The 20,153-nt window shown below is 44.7% G+C and overlaps 1 protein-coding gene across 3 annotated transcripts in view; it reads right to left on the bottom strand.

Annotated features, from left to right (window-relative positions):
* The window catches only part of USP36 (ubiquitin specific peptidase 36), a 61,548-nt gene that overhangs the window by 17,006 nt on the left and 24,389 nt on the right, over positions 1-20,153 (bottom strand). For all 3 annotated transcript variants that reach the window (XM_069752414.1, XM_069752416.1, XM_069752415.1), the window contains exons 8-13: positions 18,585-18,667; positions 11,127-11,238; positions 10,883-11,023; positions 8,347-8,447; positions 7,628-7,766; positions 2,782-3,390 (exon numbers count right to left, since the gene is read on the bottom strand). In XM_069752414.1, coding sequence (XP_069608515.1) covers positions 2,782-3,390; positions 7,628-7,766; positions 8,347-8,447; positions 10,883-11,023; positions 11,127-11,238; positions 18,585-18,667 — 1,185 coding nt within the window. The remainder of the gene's footprint in view (positions 1-2,781; positions 3,391-7,627; positions 7,767-8,346; positions 8,448-10,882; positions 11,024-11,126; positions 11,239-18,584; positions 18,668-20,153) is intronic.

The raw sequence follows: 20,153 nt of genomic DNA, 5'->3' as shown, positions 1-20,153 counted from the left end.
GGTGTAGATAAGGATGTATAGAAAGGATATAATAAGGAGAGAAAAGGACAGCGACAGGTGGAAATCGTAGACCACAGCCATAGCAAAAACAACACAGTTAATAGGATAAAGAAAAAGATGCATAAGGATCGTAAGCAAAAAGAAACATTTGACTACTAATTTTTAACTAATTCTATTCCCACACAATTCCACCATGTACTTTAATGAAAGGGACTATGCACCATCAGAAAATGACCTACTGTGTAAAATCAGGATTTTCTGTTCAAGGTATGTTTTGCAATCCACATGTAAGTTAGCATCAATGAACAGGCTCCGACCTATATTTTGTACTGAAGCATATAAGGATCGTGTGCAAAATTATTATGATTGGGGGGGGGGAGGGCAGGTTCATCTGTGACATCAACTATTGTAACTGGTGAATCCTGTGTTATCAGCTGTGTATAGCAAGCTTACCAGTCACTGAAACTGCCCGTGACAACAAGTTTAGAGGGGTTGTCCACTACTAGGACATCCACTTCTTGGCAGTGACGCCAGGGTTGATTGGGCGCCGGGGTCATGTGTCACAACAGGACGGGAACACCAAGGAGAGCGAATGTTGACATCGCGGGAAGGATGCCAGCACGGAAGGCGAGTATAAGCTTTTTTTATGTTACCTCAGGGCCACGCGTGGGGTATGACAAGGAGTTATCCAAGTAGTGGATAACTTCTGCACCAAATACCAGAGTGGTCTCAGGAAAAACGCGGTGTAAAATAAGCACTTTCTTATGCCTTTTCTTTTTTTTCCGCCATACATTTGAATGGTGAAAAACGGTTTAAAAACTTTTAAAGAATTTACATGCTGCAGATTGAGGCAACTGAATGAATAATGTCCTGTGGATAATAAATGGAGAGGTTGTGCAAATGCTCATCCACCGCTTAATTGAAAAGGTGGACCTTAGAGCTCTGATCTTGGGTTTGTGGAGGTTTGACTGGTCACTAAGTAGTTAAATGAAAGAGGGTGTTACTTGTTCAAGACATGTAATAACTATCAGTGTGCTCTACTGATCTTACTACAGAGCTTTGTATGATAACTCACAAAGTACAGCAGAGCTGAACTTTGGCTTACTACAAACATGTTGCAGCTTCACCTCTCATCTTCTGCTGTCAGCACAGCTGCAGAGCTGTGCCTGACTACAATTAACTTTTCTTTAGCGTTTGTCTCACACATGCAGTGTGGGGAGGGGTGGGCAGTTTAACCAAACTGACAGCACTATGAGAGGAGAACTACAAATGCAGATGTGTTGGTAATGAGACAAAGTTCTGCTGTAGTACTGCTCCCCTCCCACATTGTTCTGATCGTGAGCTGAAAGTTGAAGTGTTATTTGAAGTCTGACACAGCAGAGCTAACAGCACTGTTATAGGACAACTGCAGCTGTAGATGTGTTTGTAATGCGAGAAAGATCAATTCTGTTAAAATGTGATTATAGCTGTCAGTCATTACATGTCTCACACTGGTAACGCCTTGTTTCATTTAAAATATTAAAATAAATTTTGGAAGCCAAGTATCATGAAGATCAGTATCCAGTCTAAAGATCTTAGCAGCTCGTTTACACAATAAGAAAAGTATGGATTTTTCAGGAATAAGGTATCAGATATCAAAGAATCATATAAATGGCTTAGGAGTTTCCCTTTGAAGATTTTCTTCAGGAACAGTAAAAATATTAAGAATTTATAATGATATGTCCTATATTTATGCAATACGTTTGATTAGAAAATCACAATCGTTTTCTCTACGGAAGTAACCACTTTAGAATTAAAATGTCGCCCATCTTGTTACACTAACAGAAACCTGCCCTCCTATATTAAGACAGGTGTCTGAGAGTATGTGCAGTAGGAAGCTCTAGGGTCTCCTTCATATATAGAAACGTGCTCCAAATGAATATTCTAATCTGGAGATAACAGGAGTGTTGAGGTACAGTAAGACGACGTCGCTCACACTGCTGTCCACCCCTGACTTTTCTGATCTAATACTGACGATGCCAGGGGGTAACGGATGTAAAAAGGGGTCGCTCAGACTGCTGTCGACCCTTGCTTTCTGATCCAACACTGGCAATACCAGGGGTGTTGTGGTAAGAAGAGGCTGCTCACACCATCTGACCTCATCTCAATATCCCTGGTGTCTCTAGTATTAGAAGAGGTTGCCCACAACACTGTCTCTCACCTCCCTCGCCATCCTTCTGAAAGACTATTCATAGCTACAGGTCACTCCAGGTCGCGATTTCGACTCCACATGGTCACTGGCACCCATTCTAACGTTCTGGGACAGATATCTGTCAGTGTAACAAAATTGCTGTTATTTTTATACTATAGTGGTTACCTCCATCGCAACAGAATCTGGATTAGCTTAATAAAAAGTATTTAAGAATTTATTAATAATGACATTACCATTAGTTATTGTTCTAGAAATTCTTGGAGTAGCCCTTCAACTCCAGTACATGAATATAGCCTCAAGTCAATTTTTTTGTCGAGGTAAGTACTGTTTGTATTTTATTGTCAAAACATGAAAATCTCATACGAAATTCAATTCATGCTAATTTAATTACAATGTAACAATTGTATCATTGATCTGAGTGATAAGAAGGGAATCAGAGTTGACAGACCCCTTAATAACTATCATCTATAGAAGGCTTCATTGGGTTTACTGTCCTCTTAGCATGTAAGCAAATCAGTTTACCCCGTCTACTGTCAATGTCTGACTGTACAAAGTGTATGCCTTTGTGATTGCGGTCTTTACAAACTCACCTTTTTAGCTGATAGGGCTAGTTTTTTGGCAGGTGGTGGTGACATTGTAGTCAACGCCTCACAGACACTGGCCAGTGTGGGTGACTTCGATTTCAAAGCACTGCCTGTCCCAGGATGCTCAGCTTCCATTGTTGGAGAGCAGCATGAGGAAGTTGTGTTCCCACTAGTGGGAGAGCTTTGAGTTGAAGACTGTCCATTCATGTGAGATTCTTGTTGCTTTATACTTTCCATCTCTTCTTGCTTTGTCTTGTTAGTACTTTCCTCGTTTTCAATATTTCCAGTTTTAGCAGCAGAAGATGGAGCTAGATCCTCATTATCCCAGTTTGGTTTGGAATCTTCCTGCATTACTGCTTCATTGGTGGGGCTTGTGGAATTGGACGCCTTTAACTTGGCATGAAGAGGCTTTTTCATTCTACTCAATTGATCGTCCAAGAAATAAGGGGCATATGACGTTTTACAGCTGAGCTTCGGCGAAGGGCCTGCGCTAAGAGGTCGTGTACGGTTAACTCCATTATGGTCCTTGTTGCAAGGCAAAATGTGTGAGTGACTGACTGGGACCCCAATGTCTTCCACTTTTTGTGGCTTTTTCTCATGCAAACCCTCAAGTTTCTGGAAATAAAAAAAATACATGGGCAAATCAGTTCAGATTAAGCAATAATACCACCAAGTAATTTTTACCGGATCTCCTACATCAGTATCGGCAGTAAGCCAAGCCTGAATTACAGAGCTCAAAATACAAATGGAAAGAGCATTCATACATTAATGGGGAATCAGTCACTGGGTTTATGCAGCCCTCTCTAGTGACGAGTACCAATGTGTTTCCCATACCGGTCAAATATGGTTTAATTTACAAAATCACATTTTATTAATTGTGGCTTGAGCTCTGGACTCCTCACAATGCCATCTAAAGTTCACCTTCATATTCATGAGCTCCAGCCATCAGGGTATGTGTACACGTTCAGGTTTTTTCGCGATAAAAACGCTATAAAAACTCATAAAAAACGCATGCATTATGCATCCTATCATTTAGAATGCATTCTGCAATTTTTGTGCACATGATGCGTTTTTTTTTCCGCGAAAAAACGCATGGCGGTAAAAAAAGCAGCTTGTTCATTAATGTTGCTTTTTTTTCGCGTTTTTCCCGCTATTCTATGCATTTGGGAACAAAACGCATCAAAAATGCAAAAAAAACGCATTCTGGCAGAAATGTCCGGTTTTTGTCAGGAAAATTTCTGCCAGAAATCCTGACGTGTGCACATACCCTCACCGATACAAAGATTTATTCCTCTCCAAAATAAGGTCTTGCTCAGAGGAGCATATTTCACACAACAGATATCATAAGGACAGCACACTAACCAAAGCTATTCAATGATTGCGGAGAAAAATCAGCACTCGTCCAGCTCCTCATTACTGGCTGCGCGGTAACACCTCTATGAATGCAATACAGACACCATGCAATCCTTATAGCAATTGATTATAACAAATTCACTGCATTACTAACAGAAAAAAATGGAACTTGGCCTTGAATTTCTTGACTTTTGATGTATCAAACAGATGTTAAACACAAACAAACAGGTTACATATGGATCACCATATGGATGAAAAACCTTCAGTTTGGTTTCAGGGTGAAAAACGACCGATTTGTCATACACTTGTCTGAAATTGGCATAATAGTGACAAAGTTGTCAGCAGTGGGAAGCTGGTGGCGGGCAGGACTAACCTGCACCATAACTCAGCTATTGGCTCATGATTTTATAAAAACAACACAGATATGGGAAATATCTGATGGAATTCCCTATCAGACACAGTTAGGCCCAAAATACTTGCTCCTAAACTCAGCCCCCACCTTTCCATTCCCCCCAGGCCAAAAGGGAATTCAAATACATATCAAACAATGGGACCTCATTATCCAGTGAAGGCACTTCCTTGGACAGGGCAGACCAATGGCTTTTTTTGAATTAGCTCCAGCAAAAAGGGCTTTGAAACCCTCCCCGGGGTATGGGGGCAAAAGGCATAGACCCTGTGTCCCCCAGCACCAAGCTCACCAAATATCACAGAGCTGTGAACTCTTGTGCAGTTACCAGCCAACTGGCTTCCTTTGTTGGACTCAGGCTGCACAGCCCAGGGGTGGCGCAGCGTGTGGAAGGGTGCAGCCTAGGGGATAATAGGCAGCTTCTGATTTTGGACTCTGTTTTTCTACTGGAAGGAGGCCCGTTAGCTGACGCGGCCAGAGAATCATGCAACAAAGATTTGGACCTGTGATTCATCACAGCCATCCTGTGGTCACATGCTACGTAACACGGTAATTGTAATCTAAGGCCACGTGCACACGTTGCGGAAAGTGGTGCGGATTTTTCTAGACTGATTTTGGCAAGTCCGCAGGTAAACCGCACTGCTATATTATCCACAAATATCTAATATATAAAGCTGAATGTGTGTATGTGTGTATGTCCGGGATTGGCATCTGCACCGTCGCAGCTACAGCCACAAAATTTTGCACAGTCACACGTCTGGACCCCGAGAGCGTCATAGGCTATGTTGTGAGATGAAATTTTAACCCGGCGCTTTCCAATTCACCAAACAATTTTGCCCCTATCTACATAATGGGGGAAAAAAGTGAAAGGAAAAGTGTTGGAGGCAAATTGACAGCTGCCAGATGTGAACAAGGGGGACTTAAAGAATGAGAGCGATGGCACCAAAGAGTATATACCGTACAGTTGCTAAGGTGGGGCCCCGACATGGGATACTCACCACACACGGGGATATGAACACACACACAAAATGCGCCACACACTACCACGTGCTTGAACACATATTACCCTCAGCACACATTTCACCACACATACACCAACCTCGCTACATAAAAGTCGAAACACAAAAGTCGCCGCTCAAAACTCGCCACACGCAAAACTCGCCACATGCAAAAACTAGGCTCACGCAAAACTCGCCACAAGTGCAAAACTCACCTCATGGAAAACTCGCCACACGCAAAACTTGCACACGCGGAAAAATTGCCACATGCACAAAAGTTGCAACACATGCAAAAGCTGCCTCACACAAAACTTGCACATACTCAAAAGGCACCACACATAAAACTCGCCACACGCAAAACTTGGCATGCGCAAAACTTGCTGCACACAACTTGCTATACTAACCTGTCACATGCAACTCGACACACAAAAAGTTGCTACACGCATGTCCCCACACAAAACTCGCTACATGCATGTCGCCACACGCAACTCAACACACACAACTTGACAAACGAAACTCGCCCTAAAACACACACAAGTCTGGTATTATCCTTCAAAAATAAAAATCTGATTAATAAGCAGACAAACTACAAGAGCAACAAATGTACCATATAGGAAATACGGCAGCTGTCAGTCACATGACCTGTCTATTATGTGTATGTGTGAGCTAATATATACAGCCAGGGGGAGGGCTTCCTGTTGGCTGGGGATTTATCAGGCTGCCAATTTAGCTTACAAACACGGAGGTAAAAATACTGAGCAAACGACGTGTGAACGAGGTCTAATACAGGTGATGACACACAGGTATATACTATATACAGGAGAGATGACACCGGTATATACTATATACAGGAGGAGATGACATACAGGTATATGTTATATATAGAAGATGACATACAGGTATATATATACAGGAGGAGATTACACACAGATATATACTATATACAGGGGAGATGACACAGGTATATACTATATACAGGAGGAGATGACATACAGGTATATACTATATATAGAAGGAGATGACATACAGGTATATACTATATATAGGAGATGATGACATACAGGTATATACAGGGGAGATGACACAGCAGGTATATACTATATACAGGTGAGATGACATACAGGTATATACTATATACAGGAGATGACATACAGGTGTATACTATATATAAGGGAGATGACAAACGTGTATACGGAGGTGAAAATGAGAGGTGTGAGGTGAAAATGAAAAGGTGTGAGTGCAAAATGAGAGGAGTGAGAGAAAATAGTGCAGTGATCGGAAAATGACAGATGTGAGGTTGAAATGACAAGTGTTAGGGGGGAATGAGAGGAGTGAGGGAGAAAATGAGAGATGTGAGGGGGAAAATGAGAGGCGTGATGGGAAAATAAGAGAAGTGAGGTGCTATAACTAACCACAGATATTTACTATGCCCAGGCAACGCCGGACTCTTCAGCTAGTATATTATATATATACACACACCCTTTATCTCTCTAGTGTGCCTTTCGGCAATTAAATACAAAATTATTCTTGGGCTGCTCTTTTATCTTGATTCACGAATCCACACGCTCGTTTGGTTGTTATACGCTAACCAGTGTTGGTTTCTGACCCGATATAAGCCGGTTGTCGGACAGGGCTAATATCTAATGAGGAACTGGTGGCAGCTTACCATACGGTGTTAGTGAGGAACTCTGACAGTGATGGCTGGGAGGTATGTATATATCCCCAGCTTGGACTGGTGATATATAGCCCCTTCACTGGGAGCTCCTCAACAACTTATAACTATAAGGGAAGCCTCTCCAGCGACTATTTGCCCTCGGTGCAGTTCCCTGACTGACCTGGGGTAAATGATGGCACCATAGAGCCAATCCCTGCTGGGTCATTCTCTCTCCTCCCTGGAGGTGAGTGAAGTCGACACACCCCTCCCCCTGTACGATCTGTCACAGACACCATATTGACAAGTTAGTGCACACTGTTGATACACAGTGACAGATTCCATGGAAAAATGCGCTGCGCTGTCACAAGGAAGAATCTGGTTAATATTGAAATAATGAAACTTGGAATAAAACAACATTTGCATGACCTTTGAATTACTCACCTTCCCAATAAGAGGGGATGACAAGCTGCCATTGGATTGGGTCTTCTTCAGAGTAGGAGGGACTGAGCTGGGGCGAGGCATTTGGCTTTGTGACACTTTACAGACAGAGGGATCAAAATTCTTCTTGGACTCTGGAACCCTGTAAAGCAGGAGACAATACAAATATGAACTAAGGCGATGTGTCAGTTTAGAGCTATATTGCCTGACTGAGGAAGCCCAATAAGCCATGTCCTCTCTTTATTTTCAATGCCACAATGAACACTACAATTTATGAAAGCCATAGCTTTGTTTTTCCTGTATGTATAACCATGCAAGAGCTTGATTTTTTGCAGGACAATTTCTATGTATTTTTTTGTTAAATTTCTCCACGATCCTGAGCACAGAAGCAAGGATACTGAAGGGAAAATAGAAGGCTGCCTGCACCACTCCTTCAATTACAGAATGGGTCATTAAAGTGGTGGAATCAGGATACACACTCAAACTATGCTAACTATGGCAAACTCCAAATCTGCTCACTGGGTCAAACAATTACACAAACATATATGGCGAGAGGATTTAAAAAAAAAAAGAAGAAGAAAGTTGGAGAGTGCATAAAGGCAATATCAGACATTTTTTTATCATGATTTTTCACTGCAATTTTGTTTTTCAGTAAATATGTAATCCGTGAAGACAGAAGATGATAAAGATCTTTGAGGAAAAAAATCAAAACAGACACATACCTCAAATAAAAGAGAACATAAGCCTGCTGATTTAGCACAACCTTGATATTACTGGCATGAACGAGTGAATCGTTCATTTGATACCACTGTCCATTACTTGCCTGCAAAATAAAAAGTCACAAATATTAAAATACTCAAAACACGATGTATATAAAATGATAGGAAAGGAATTATAATAACTAATTTCATGTTTTTCTCCCTGTTTGTGATTTCCCAGCCCCTCTGCTTGCCTCCAGTCTTTGTATGATCTGCCTCCTCTGTATGAAATAGCAGCCCTGACATGTCATTTACAGACTGGAGGCAGGCGGAGGGGCTGGGGAATCACAGACAGGGAGGAGAAGACCCAATGTACATCCTGGCCCCTGTGCTCCAAAATCTAAGTAATAGAAAACTTTAAATAGTGATTAAAGAAGAACAACAAAGCGGATTTCTTCAAAGATATTAATTTAATCTGTATTACAGCTCCATTACAGCCATCTCTTTACAGTCCAAAATCGTGCTCAAAAGTTCTCTTTGAGATGCATACTGTTATGCTGGACACAAATCAAAATTACAAATACAAAAACTCCCCCTGAGCCCTCTTGCATTTGTTCATACAGCAGATGGGTGCACAGAGCTACAGTGACATGTAGAGTTATGGGCACCTGTGGTCAAAAATTACTGTTATTGTGAACAGTTAAGGTTGAAGATGGAATGATCTCTAAAAGGCCTAAAGTTAAAGAGGACACATTTCCTTTGTATTTTAGGAAAAAGATAAAAAAATGTATTTTCATCTTTTCTATTTTAAAAATTACAAAAAGGAAAGTGGGCCGATGGAAAAGTTTGGGCATCCTGAATGGTTAGCACCAACTAGCACCCCCTTTTGAAAGTATAACGCTTTTTGTAGCCAGCCAGGAGTCTCAATTCTTGTTTGAGGGATTTTTATCCATTCTTAATTGGAAAATCCTTCCAGTTCTGTGAGATTCCTGGGTCGTCTTGCATGCACTGCTGTTTTGAGGTCTAGCCAACAATTTTTCATGATATTCAGATCAGAGGACTGTAAGGGACATTGTAAAACCTTCAGCTTGCACCTTTTGAGGTAATCTATTGTGGATTTTGGCGTATGTTTAGGATCATTATCCATTTGTAGAAGCCATCCTCTTTTCAAACTTCAGCTTTTTTATAGCTGATGCTATGTTTGCATCAAGAATTTGTTGATATTTCATTGAATTCATTGTTCCCCCTACCCGTTAAATGTTCCCCATGCCATTAGCTAAAGTACAACCCCAAAGCATGATTGATCCACCCCCATGCTTAATGGTTGGCAAGATGTTCCTTTCCTGAAATTCTCTGCCCTTTTTTCTCCATGCATACCTTTGATCATTGTGGCCAGAGTTCTATTATAAACTCATCGGTCCACAGGACTTGTTCCAAAATGTATCAGGCTTGTCTAGTTGTTCTTTTGCATAGTTCTGATTCTGACATTTATGGTGAGGTTGCAGGAGAGGTTTTCTTCTGATGCCTCTTCCATAAAGGTCATATTTGTGCAGGTGTCTCTGAACAGTAGAACAATGTACCACAACTCCTGAGTCTGCTAAATCTTTCTGAAGGTCTTTTGTATTCAAGAAGGAGAACCTGATTTCCCTCTCTAGCAATCCTACAAGCAGCTCTCACAAATTTTGCTAGTCTTCCAGACCTTATCTTTACCTCCACTGTTCCTGTTAACTGCCTTAATTACATTGCGAACTGAGGAGAGGGCAACTTGAAACCGCTTTGCTATCTTATTATAGCCTTCTCCTGCTTTGTGGGCCTCCATCATTTTCAGAGTGCTAGGCAGCTGCTTAGAAGAACCCATGGCTGCTTTTTTTTGGCACAAGGTTACAGGAGACTGGGATTTATAGCTGGCCTTTCCTAACCGTGATCTCGAACAAGCCATAAGCCCAACAGGCTAATTAAGGTATCAAACTTTGGTGAAAGTTTTCTGCAAAGTTTTGCATTGGTCCATTTTCCTTTTTGTAATTTTTAAAATGTAAAAAACTACATTTTTTGCCTAAAAAAAACAAAACAAAGGAAAATGTGTCTTTAACTTTAGCCATTTTACAGATCATTTCATCTTCAACTCGTTTAACTGTTCACAACAGCAATTTTGACCTGGGGTGCCCAAACTTTTACATGCCACTGTACATGCAGTCCTGAAGCAAGTTCCAACTCTGCTTTTTCTACCAGTCAGACAGTTCCTGTAGGACACACAACAGCAAAGCTGGCAAAAGGCTAACTAAAAAAAAAGTGCAAAAAGTGGTGTGGTCTGAATGCTAATTGAGAAAGGGTAGCTGTACTGGGGCAGTGTGGGCTGAATTGTGGCTAGTGTGGAGGGCCAAGTAGGTTTGAGCATTACAGAGGTGAAATGTAAGTGAAGGCTTGTAGGCTGCAGTAAATTAAAAAAGCAGAAATACAGCTGCATAAGTGAACAGCTAATGGCATCCTGCAGTCCTTGAAGGTTTTAATCACAGTAGTTGATTGCATCAAACAAATAACCACATTTTGATGGTATAATTACCTTTACATAACAATAATAATGTCCAGCATGGCAACTGTACCCAGAATGAACAAGAACAGCATAGAGTGCATACATTACAGGATCACCATTACACTGTGACATGTATGGACGGATATTCAAAAATTCTGGGTATCCAACATCCTACAAAATGACATAAGGCAATAATTAATTAACAGCCAAAAGAGGTTTATTGTTATTAGAATCCAGCATTATTCTAAAATACAATTACATTTTAGTTTCTCACCTTGGTTATTTTGCCACCACTGAAGTTAGCAAATCTTTTAAGCGACAGCGTGAGGACATTTGAGGCTCGATGAATGCTGAATCTCTTGGTGGCAGGAACTTTCTTTTTACATCTTGCAAAGAATAAAAAAGATTGTTATAAGCCAAACCAAAACGAGCAAAAATGGCTGATTTTAAGTAAGTATGCAATTAATGAGCAATGCCCTATTAAAAGGGTACCTGGCAGATAATACATGCTGCCCGATCGACAGACAGCATTTATCAGACGTTGGCTTCATGATTTAACTTTAAAAGGCGACGGGGACTGAGCTGCATGAGTGACTAGGTAAATAGGTGGATCGCTGGAGGCCTAGCGCCGCCCACTGCCAATAACTGACAGGTCTCTATATATGCACACAGGGAAAGCCCCATGTTTCAAGGGGAGAAGACACCAAGGACCTGCTTGTCCAAATAGTCACCACATGATTTGGTCCATGACTGTCTTTTTATATTAGGTCTTCCTCTGAAACGACAAAGCGTTGCAGTCAAATGTGCACAGCTGAAGTCACATAGTATCTAATGTATGCTGCCCGTGGGTCAACCAGCATGTATCTGCTGTCAGGTTACCTATAAAGGGAATGTATTAGCAGAAAAGGAGATCTTTGTGTACTCACCGTAAAATCTTTCTCTTAGCCTCTAATAGGGGGACACAGGACCATGGGTGTTATGCTGCGGTCCACTAGGAGGCGACACTATGCATAATATGAAAAAGATTAACCGTGGCTCCTCCTCTGCAATATACACCCCTGGACGGCATCAGCCTTCTCCAGTTTTGTACAAAAGCATTAGGAGGAACGTAACATGAATAACATAACCATGCCTATAAGGCGTCAACTAAGTACGAGCTCAAGAAAACAATATGAGAACTCAACAGTAACAACGGCCTGGAAAGGGCAACAGGGTGGGAGCTATGTCCCCCTAGTAGAGGCTAAGAGAAAGATTTTACGGTGAGTAAACAAAAATCTCATTTACTCTGTCGCCTCATTGGGGGACACAGGACCATGGGACGTCCCAAAGCAGTCCCTGGGTGGGAAGCAATGGACGAATATTGTGCAGATAGGCCCCTACACTTGGGGCACCGCCGCCTGCAGAATACATCTACCCAGGCTCGCGTCCGCTGAGGACTGGGTATGAACTCTGTAGTGTTTAGTAAACTTGTGTAGGCTAGTCCAAGTGGCCGCCTTACACACTTATGGTGCCGAAGCCTGGTGCCGAATGGCCCAGGAGGCCCCTACCGCCCGTGTAGAGTATGCCGTAATACTGGCTGGAAGAGGAGAATTCTTAAGGAGGTAGGCCTCTTGTATGGTGGATTTGATTCACCTGGCAAGGGTAGCTTTGGAAGCTGGCAGACCCTTGCGGCCGCCTTCCAGAAGAAGGAAAAGAGAATCAGACTTGCGGAAGGACGCAGTCCTAGACACATACTGTATATACGCAATGCTCTGACGAGGTCAAGCGTATGCAGAGCCTTCTCCACTCTATGAACCGGAACCGGACAAAGGGATAGCAGTGAAATTTCCTCATTGAGGTGGAAGTTGGACACAACCTTCGGAAGGATGGGACCGTACGGAGAACTACCTTGTCCTGGTGAAAAGCCTGGAAGGGCCGCCTGCAGGAGAGTGCAGACACCCTGCGTAGCGAGGTGATTGCCACCAGAAAGACCACCTTCTGGGATAGAAGGTGGAGTGGGACCTCCCTATGGGGTTCGAAAGGTGGACCCTGCAATGCTGTCAGGACCAGGTTGAGGTCCCGCGTTTCTAGTGGACGTCTGTAGGGGGGGAACCAATCGGGAAACCCCCTGAAGAAAAGTCCTTACTTGCGGCTTGTTAGCAATGCGTCTCTGAAAAAGCAGTGAGAGAGCTGACACCTGGCTCTTAAGCGAGCCCAGGGACACCCTGGCCTCCAGACCCAATTGGAGAAAACCAAGTACTTTGGGGAGGGAATAAGGGAGTGGGGTCTGGCCACAAGATTTGCACCAGGTAAGGAAAGCTTTCCAGGTACAGTAATAAATCTTGGCAGAGTCTGGCTTCCGTGCCCTGATCATGGTTGCAATGACGTCCGGCGAGAGCCCTGCCTGGGTTAGAACCCAGGTCTCAAGAGCCATGCCATCAATTTGAGAGCCCCTGAGTTCTGGTGGTAGAACAGGCCTTGTGATAGAAGATCCGGGCGGTTGGGGAGGCGCCAGGGGGCGTCTACTGTAAGTTGTACGATGTCAGCGTACCATGTACGTCTGGGCCAGTCCGGTGCGATTAGAATGGTTGGAACTCCCTCTTGCTTGATCTTCCTCACCACTCTGGATATCAGGGGGAGAGGTGGAAAAACGTACAGAAGCTGGAACTGGTTCCAGTCCTGAACCAGAGTATCTACTCCGAGCGACTGCGGATCGTGTGTTCTGGCCATGAAGTTGGAGACCTTGGCATTTATTATTATTATTTATATAGCACCATGAATTCCATGGTGCTGTACATGAGAAAGGGGTTACATACAGGGTTATAGATATCGATTACAGTAAGCAGGTATACAGTGACAGACTGGTACAGAGGGGAGAGGACCCTGTCCTTGCGGACTTACATTCTATGGGATTGGCATTGAAGTGGGATGCCATTAGGTCCACATCTGGGGTCCCCCATCGATGGCAGATCTGGCGAAAAATTTCAGGATGGAGAGACCACTCTCCCGAGTCTATTCCTTGTCGGCTGAGGAAGTCTGCTTCCCAGTTGTCCACACCCAGAATGTGGACCGCCGAGAGAACCGACCCTGTGTCCTCCGCCCAGTGGAGGATGTGTGACATTTCTCGCATCGCCTGGGTACTGCAGGTCCCCCCTTGGTGATTCACATGTCACAGCCGACTGTATTCTGATGTGAGAGGCTGTCAGTAAGTGATGGAATGGTTAAATAACATTTCCCACATGTCTACTTTTCAAGGGGACCACTTGGTCTGTGGTGTAGGTGCACTGCACCCCAACCCGTCAGGGTCGCATCGATGGTCAGAACCTTCCACTGACCTGTGAGAAAGGATTTCCCCTTTGCTAGCAAGGTTGGCTTGAGCCACCAGTGCAGGGACCTCCTGGTTGACGACATTAGCCGGAACTCCCTGTTGAGAGAGAAAGGGTTCTTGTCTCAGGACTTGAGGATGGTTAGTTGGAGAGGCCTGAGGTGAAACTGGGCAAATGGGACCGCTTCTATTGCTGCCCCCATCCTGGCGAGGACTCATGGCAAACCGGAGAGATCGAGGGGGTTTGCGGAGGAGGGTGCGAACTCCTAGGTGGAGAGCCAGTGCTTTGTCCTTGGGAAGGAGCACTAGACCCCCGGAGGTGTTGAATAGCATTCCCAGGAAGGTCAGAGACTGACTCGGGGTTGGTGATGACTTTTGTAGGTTGACTAACCAGCCCATGCGACTCAGAGTGTCGATTGTGATTGAGACGCTGAGCTCGCAGTCCTTGAAGGTGGGAGCCTTGATGAGTAGATCGTCCAGGTATGGAACGACTACTATGCCTCTGGAGTGCAGGATGTCCATGGTGGCTGCCATGACTTTGGTGAACTTTGGTGAGCCGTGGGGAGAGCCACGAACTGGTAATGGTCCTGGTCGATTGCGAACCTGATAAATCTCTGATGGGCAGGTGCAATAGGTATATGCAGGTATGCGTCTTGTATATCTATGGAGGCGAGATTTTCTCCCATCTCCATGGACGCAATGATGGACCGAAGGCACTCCATGCAGAAGTGACGGACCCGTACATATTTGTTGAGCTTTTTTAGGTCCAGTATGGGCCATACGCTGCCTCCTTTCTTGGGAACTACGAATAGATTGGAGTAGAACCCTCGGAAGCGCTCGGCCGTGGGGACTGGTACTATGACTCCTGCTTGAAAAAGCGAGGAGACCCCTTGGTGGAAGGCACGAGCCTTGGCTGGTGATTTTGGGGGGACGGACAGGAAGAATCGGTCCAGTGGGTAGGTGGTGAACTCTATCTTGTATCCGAAAGACACTAGTTCCCTGACCCACCTGTCTTCTGTAATAGGCAGCCAGACTTGATGAAAGAGCAAAAGGCGGCCGCCTACAGGTGTGGTGTCTTCCGGAGTCTGTGAGTCATGATGAGGAGAAAGTCTGAGATTTTCCTCTTCCGGGCTTAGACTGGCCTGCTTTTGACTGCCAGGTCTTGTCCGACCTTTGCGTCGAACGTGAGTTGTCCCTGCGTGGGGAACGGTTACGATTTTGTGCTGGACGTGACAAGGACCAGCCCGAGGAGTTCCGAAAGCATCGGAATCGAGTTTGGTTACGCTTCTTGTAAGTGCGTTTAGGTTTCAGTTGGGGAAGAGAGGTACTCTTACCCCCGGTGGCTTTGGATATCATCGTGTCTAACTGCTCACCGAAGAGTCGCCCACTGAGGTAGGAGGTGTGTGAGGGACTTCTTTGAGGCTGGTTCCACTTTCCATTCCCGCAGCCAGAGGATACGCCGAATTGTGATGGCGTTTGATGCTATCCACGCTACACCCCTTGCTGAATCCAGAGCTGCATGAAGCATGTAATCTGCTACAACTGCTATTTGAACCGCTTGGTTCGACAGCTCAGGAGCGGATGCTTGAAGGCCAGCTTGTAAATTTTTGGCCCAGGCCAGAATGGTCTTGGCAGTCCAAACTGAAGCGAACGCGGGAGCCAGGGATGCCCCTGCAGCCTTGAAAATTGAACGAGCCATGCGTTCTACCTGCTGGTCTGCTGCGTCCCTGAGGGTTGAGCTATCTGGCAGTGAAAGGAGGGTCTGTGCTGCTAGCCTAGAGACTGGGGGGTCCACTTCGGGTGCATCTGTCCATTCCTTGGTGTCCTGTGGGAAGGGGTACCTTGCCTCCAGATATTTGCGATTGGCAAATTTTTTTCTCAGGCTGTGAGAGCTGCTTTTTAAGGATCTCCTTAAACTCTGGGTGGTTAGAGAAAACCTTAGGCGGCTTCAGAGTGCCTTCAAAGGAAATCTTGTGTTCTGGGGCCTCTGGTGGCGGATTAGAAAAGTCCAGCACCCGATGGATGGAATAGATTATGTCCTCAACTAGCGCTGTATTGCTAGGGGGGATTGGGAATAGGGGCCCCTCCGTTTCCTTGTCTGAGTCGGAGTCACAGATACCTTCCGAATCCTGCATATCACTGAGGCGTCCCCTGCTGGGTGAGCTGGGGCGGAGGCCTTCTCTGGTCGGGGATTGCGGAGATCTAGACCGTCCCCTTCCAGGGGCAGATGATGCAGATGACCTGGAACTACGGTGTCTCTCCCTAGAAGGGGACCGTGTGCTATGGGATGACGCAGATGGACTTGACCTATGGGTCCGCTTGCATCCTGACCTAGAAGTGGATGTGCCAGGGTCGTCCTGTCCCTGAGTCAAGCTCTCCCTTTGCTGGGTAGCCGTCATAGCCGAGGCATGACTCTGCAGAGCCAGAAGCAATGTGCAGGTTAGGTTATCTATAGATTGCGTCATAGATTGCGACATCTGAGTGACCCATTCCGTCGTGGCATCAGACACCAAAGCATTGGTAGGGACTTCTTGGGACTCTGACACAGTAGTCTGGATGCAGTCCTGGCAGTGCGGGTACGTGCTGCCACTGGGGTGAGCAGTCCTGCAGGCTGTGCAGAATGCATAATAGCAGTCCTGCCTGGTTCTCTTGGACCTTGAGCCCGGCATAGTGCACAGAGTGCAGAAGGGCTGGCTATGCAGAGGACCCTCAGGGGTGGCTATGCAGAGGAACCTATAAGGGAGCCTTATAGGGAATATGGATTCACAGCCGAGTAAAAAAAACCCAGCTGTGATCTTACCCCACCAGTTTGCCTCTAGGTCCAGTGCCGAAGATCCACAGTCCTGTGCCCCCCGGAGACTGGCTGGCCTGGTCCTGCTGACCGGGAGATGCAGGGTTAATCCTTGTCCTGCAGCAGAAATGGCCACCAAGAAGAAGAGGAAGGGGGAGAAAGGGGCTGAGAGCTGAAAAAGTGCGGCAGAGCTGTGAAATAACGCGCCCTGTTTCGATCTGCCCCCTCTATGACACTGTAGAGTGTCAGCTGACAGCTTCAGCTAGGACGAAGCCGCTGCCTAAATTAGATGCCTGATGCCCAGAAAGGCTCCAGGCCGGCGCGGAAGTCCAGGGTCAGATCTGAACCGGACCCCCCGGATTTAAATGCAGGATAGCGGTGGGGCTATAAGCGCAAGGGGGGCCTTGTGATGGGTCCCCCTGAGGCACTATATAGCTGGTGCTGCCGCAGAGACAGGGCGCAGAGAGCCCTGCGTCTCAGATGTGCCATGCCTGCCTGCACTCCCCCCCCTGGCCCGACAGGAGCCCGCAGCTGGGCTGTGGTCCCTGGATGCAGGCGCAGTGTGCTGGCCCATGCTGCTGGGAGCTGCAGAGTGCTGCCTGTACAGGCCCTACCTGAAGTGTCAGAGGGGGATTAGGGAGGGTGCTGCTGTCACCTTCAGGGGGCTTTATCCTCGCCCCGACCTCAACACAGAAACCAAAAGGAATTGGGGAAGGAGTGGGGGTCTCTACTTTGAACCAGCACCTGAGGGACTGGGGAAGGAGCGACATGAGGAATAGCCATCTCGACTTCAACCGAGCACCCCGTAATAGGGGGCCAAGGAAGGAGCTATGCCGGGAGTCTCGCAGGAGACCCACTTTTCTTCATCTGTAATCCCGTCGGAAAAAAACGGAGTAAGAAAAAAAATTTTTTTTTAGGTGTGACACTAAGCAAAAACTGGAGAAGGCTGACGCCATCCAGGGGTGTATACTGCAGAGGAGGAGCCACGGTTAATCTTTTTCAGATTATGCATAGTGTCGCCTCCTAGTGTACAGCAGCATAACACCCATGATCCTGTGTCCCCCAATGAGGCGACTGAGTAAACGATATTAAAGTCAACATATTGTAACACTTTATTTTTATCAAAATCCCCCCACCACAAACACAAAAAACAACAAATCTTATGACTCTTCTTTTAGTCACTACTACTCTGAAACACAACCACCTCTCCAAATCTAATGAACACCCTTGTGTGTTCCCCTTCTCATAAAGTTCAGGGGGTGTTGACCACTCATACAGATGTTTCATACTTTACTGATTCAGATTTTAGCAGCACAGTGTGGTATCCAAACATGGATAACTAATACCAAAAACAGAGCGTTCACGTAACCCAGTTGCAAAACAGTATTCCTGATCATCTGGGCAATGAAAAGAATATGACAGTTAAACTTTGATATTTCCGGCTGATATAAGTTTATCATTTAAAAAAAAAAATTCTATTTACATATTCTTTTCGTTCTATTCTCTTCTCGTTGATTTATAATGTGCAATGCATTTAGTCAACGTGCTCAAATTATTCCTGACTGCAAAAGGCTGCACAAAAGGTTTACTTTTATAGGGATGTTGCTAATGAAGCCAACCGTTTATATATCTCTTACTTTGCACACATGTAGGCATTTTCTCCATTTAAAACATCCGATCTTACAAACAGCTCCAGGGCACGAATTATGTTGGCTGAGTGCTGTAAAGAAAAGAAAAAAACAATAAAGAAAAACACATCTCACAATAAGAACAATTGCAAAATACTAAATTCAATAGACATATGAAACATCTTGTGCACAACCGCACAGAATGGAGGAGATTGATTATTACTGTCTTAAGTTTAAAACAGAAGATGTCCCATAGTTGTCACTGTGGTCCATACATTTGGGCCATTTTGCCAGACTTGTTAAACACTGCTCTTCCTTCAGCCACCTGGCAGTTTGCTTACTTTAAAACAATATTTGGTTTAACTTTTGAAAACTGTAGCGATGAGAAAAAATTGCCCAAAAGACTATAAATCTAACACACGGAATTAATGCCATTTTTTTTTTGTGCGGATTGAAACAAAATTCTCATGCATTTCCCTCAATATCTTTAAATCCAACTACTAATGATTCAGACATGTTTCAATGATTTCTCTCTCTTCTGACATGATCTACATGTCAGAGGAAAGTGAAATTATGCCGCCCGCCCAAGACTCCCTGGTACCTCCTGATCCATCCATCCCCCAGCACGGTGTCATCTTCCTGGAAAAAAGAAAAAAATATGGCGGGTGCATGTACAATGCACCCGCCTAGATCTGCCAGCCGCTACCCGCAAAAATAGGGAATTTTTCCTATTGGTTCCTTTGGATCACAGTGATAGGGTCCATCACAGTGATAAAAAAAAATTGAAAATCAAATCCCCCATTGTCAACCCTTTAATTAGATAAAAAGTATAAAAAAAAAATGTATTTTTGTTTTTTTCCCATTCTTTGCAGTTGGGTTTAGGGTTGTGGATGGAGTTGGGAATAGACTTTTTTTTTTTTTTTTTTACTTTAAAAAAAAAAAAAAAAGACGAAATGATGGATAGTGTTAAAGGGACTCTGTCACCTGAATTTGGAGGGAACAATCTTTAGCCATGGAGGCGGGGTTTTTGGGTGTTTGATTCACCCTTTCCTTACCCGCTGGCTGCAATATTGGATTGAAGTTCATTCTCTGTACTCCGTAGTATATGCCTGCACAATGCAATCTTGCCTTGTGCAGGCGTGTACTATGGAGGACAGAGAATGAACTTCAATCCAATATTGCAGCCAGCATGCAGCCAGCGGGAAAGGAAAGGGTGAATCAAACACCCAAAAACCCCGCCTCCATGGCTAAAGATTGTTCCCTCCAAATTCAGGTGACAGTGTCCCTTTAAGCGCAAGTGCTTGCTACTGGAGTTTGCATCGGGGGCTCAGGTATGCATGGAGTACTGCAGATACCCGCATATTTGGGCTGTCTATCAAACACGAAAAATGCAGACTCGAGCATGTCACTCGAGCAGCCGCGATATTTGTTGAATACCCAAACACCCGATGCAAACTGGAGTAGCGAGCACTAGCGCTCAAGACTAATGACGACATATTCAATATGACTATCTAATGTTATCAAATTCTGTGTCGTACCTGTGGGTTCAAAATGCTCACTATACCCCTAGATAAAATC

Source organism: Ranitomeya imitator, chromosome 2, assembly GCF_032444005.1.
Source record: "Ranitomeya imitator isolate aRanImi1 chromosome 2, aRanImi1.pri, whole genome shotgun sequence".
NCBI lineage: Eukaryota > Metazoa > Chordata > Amphibia > Anura > Dendrobatidae > Ranitomeya > Ranitomeya imitator.
This window is presented reverse-complemented; position numbering and strand designations above follow the sequence as displayed.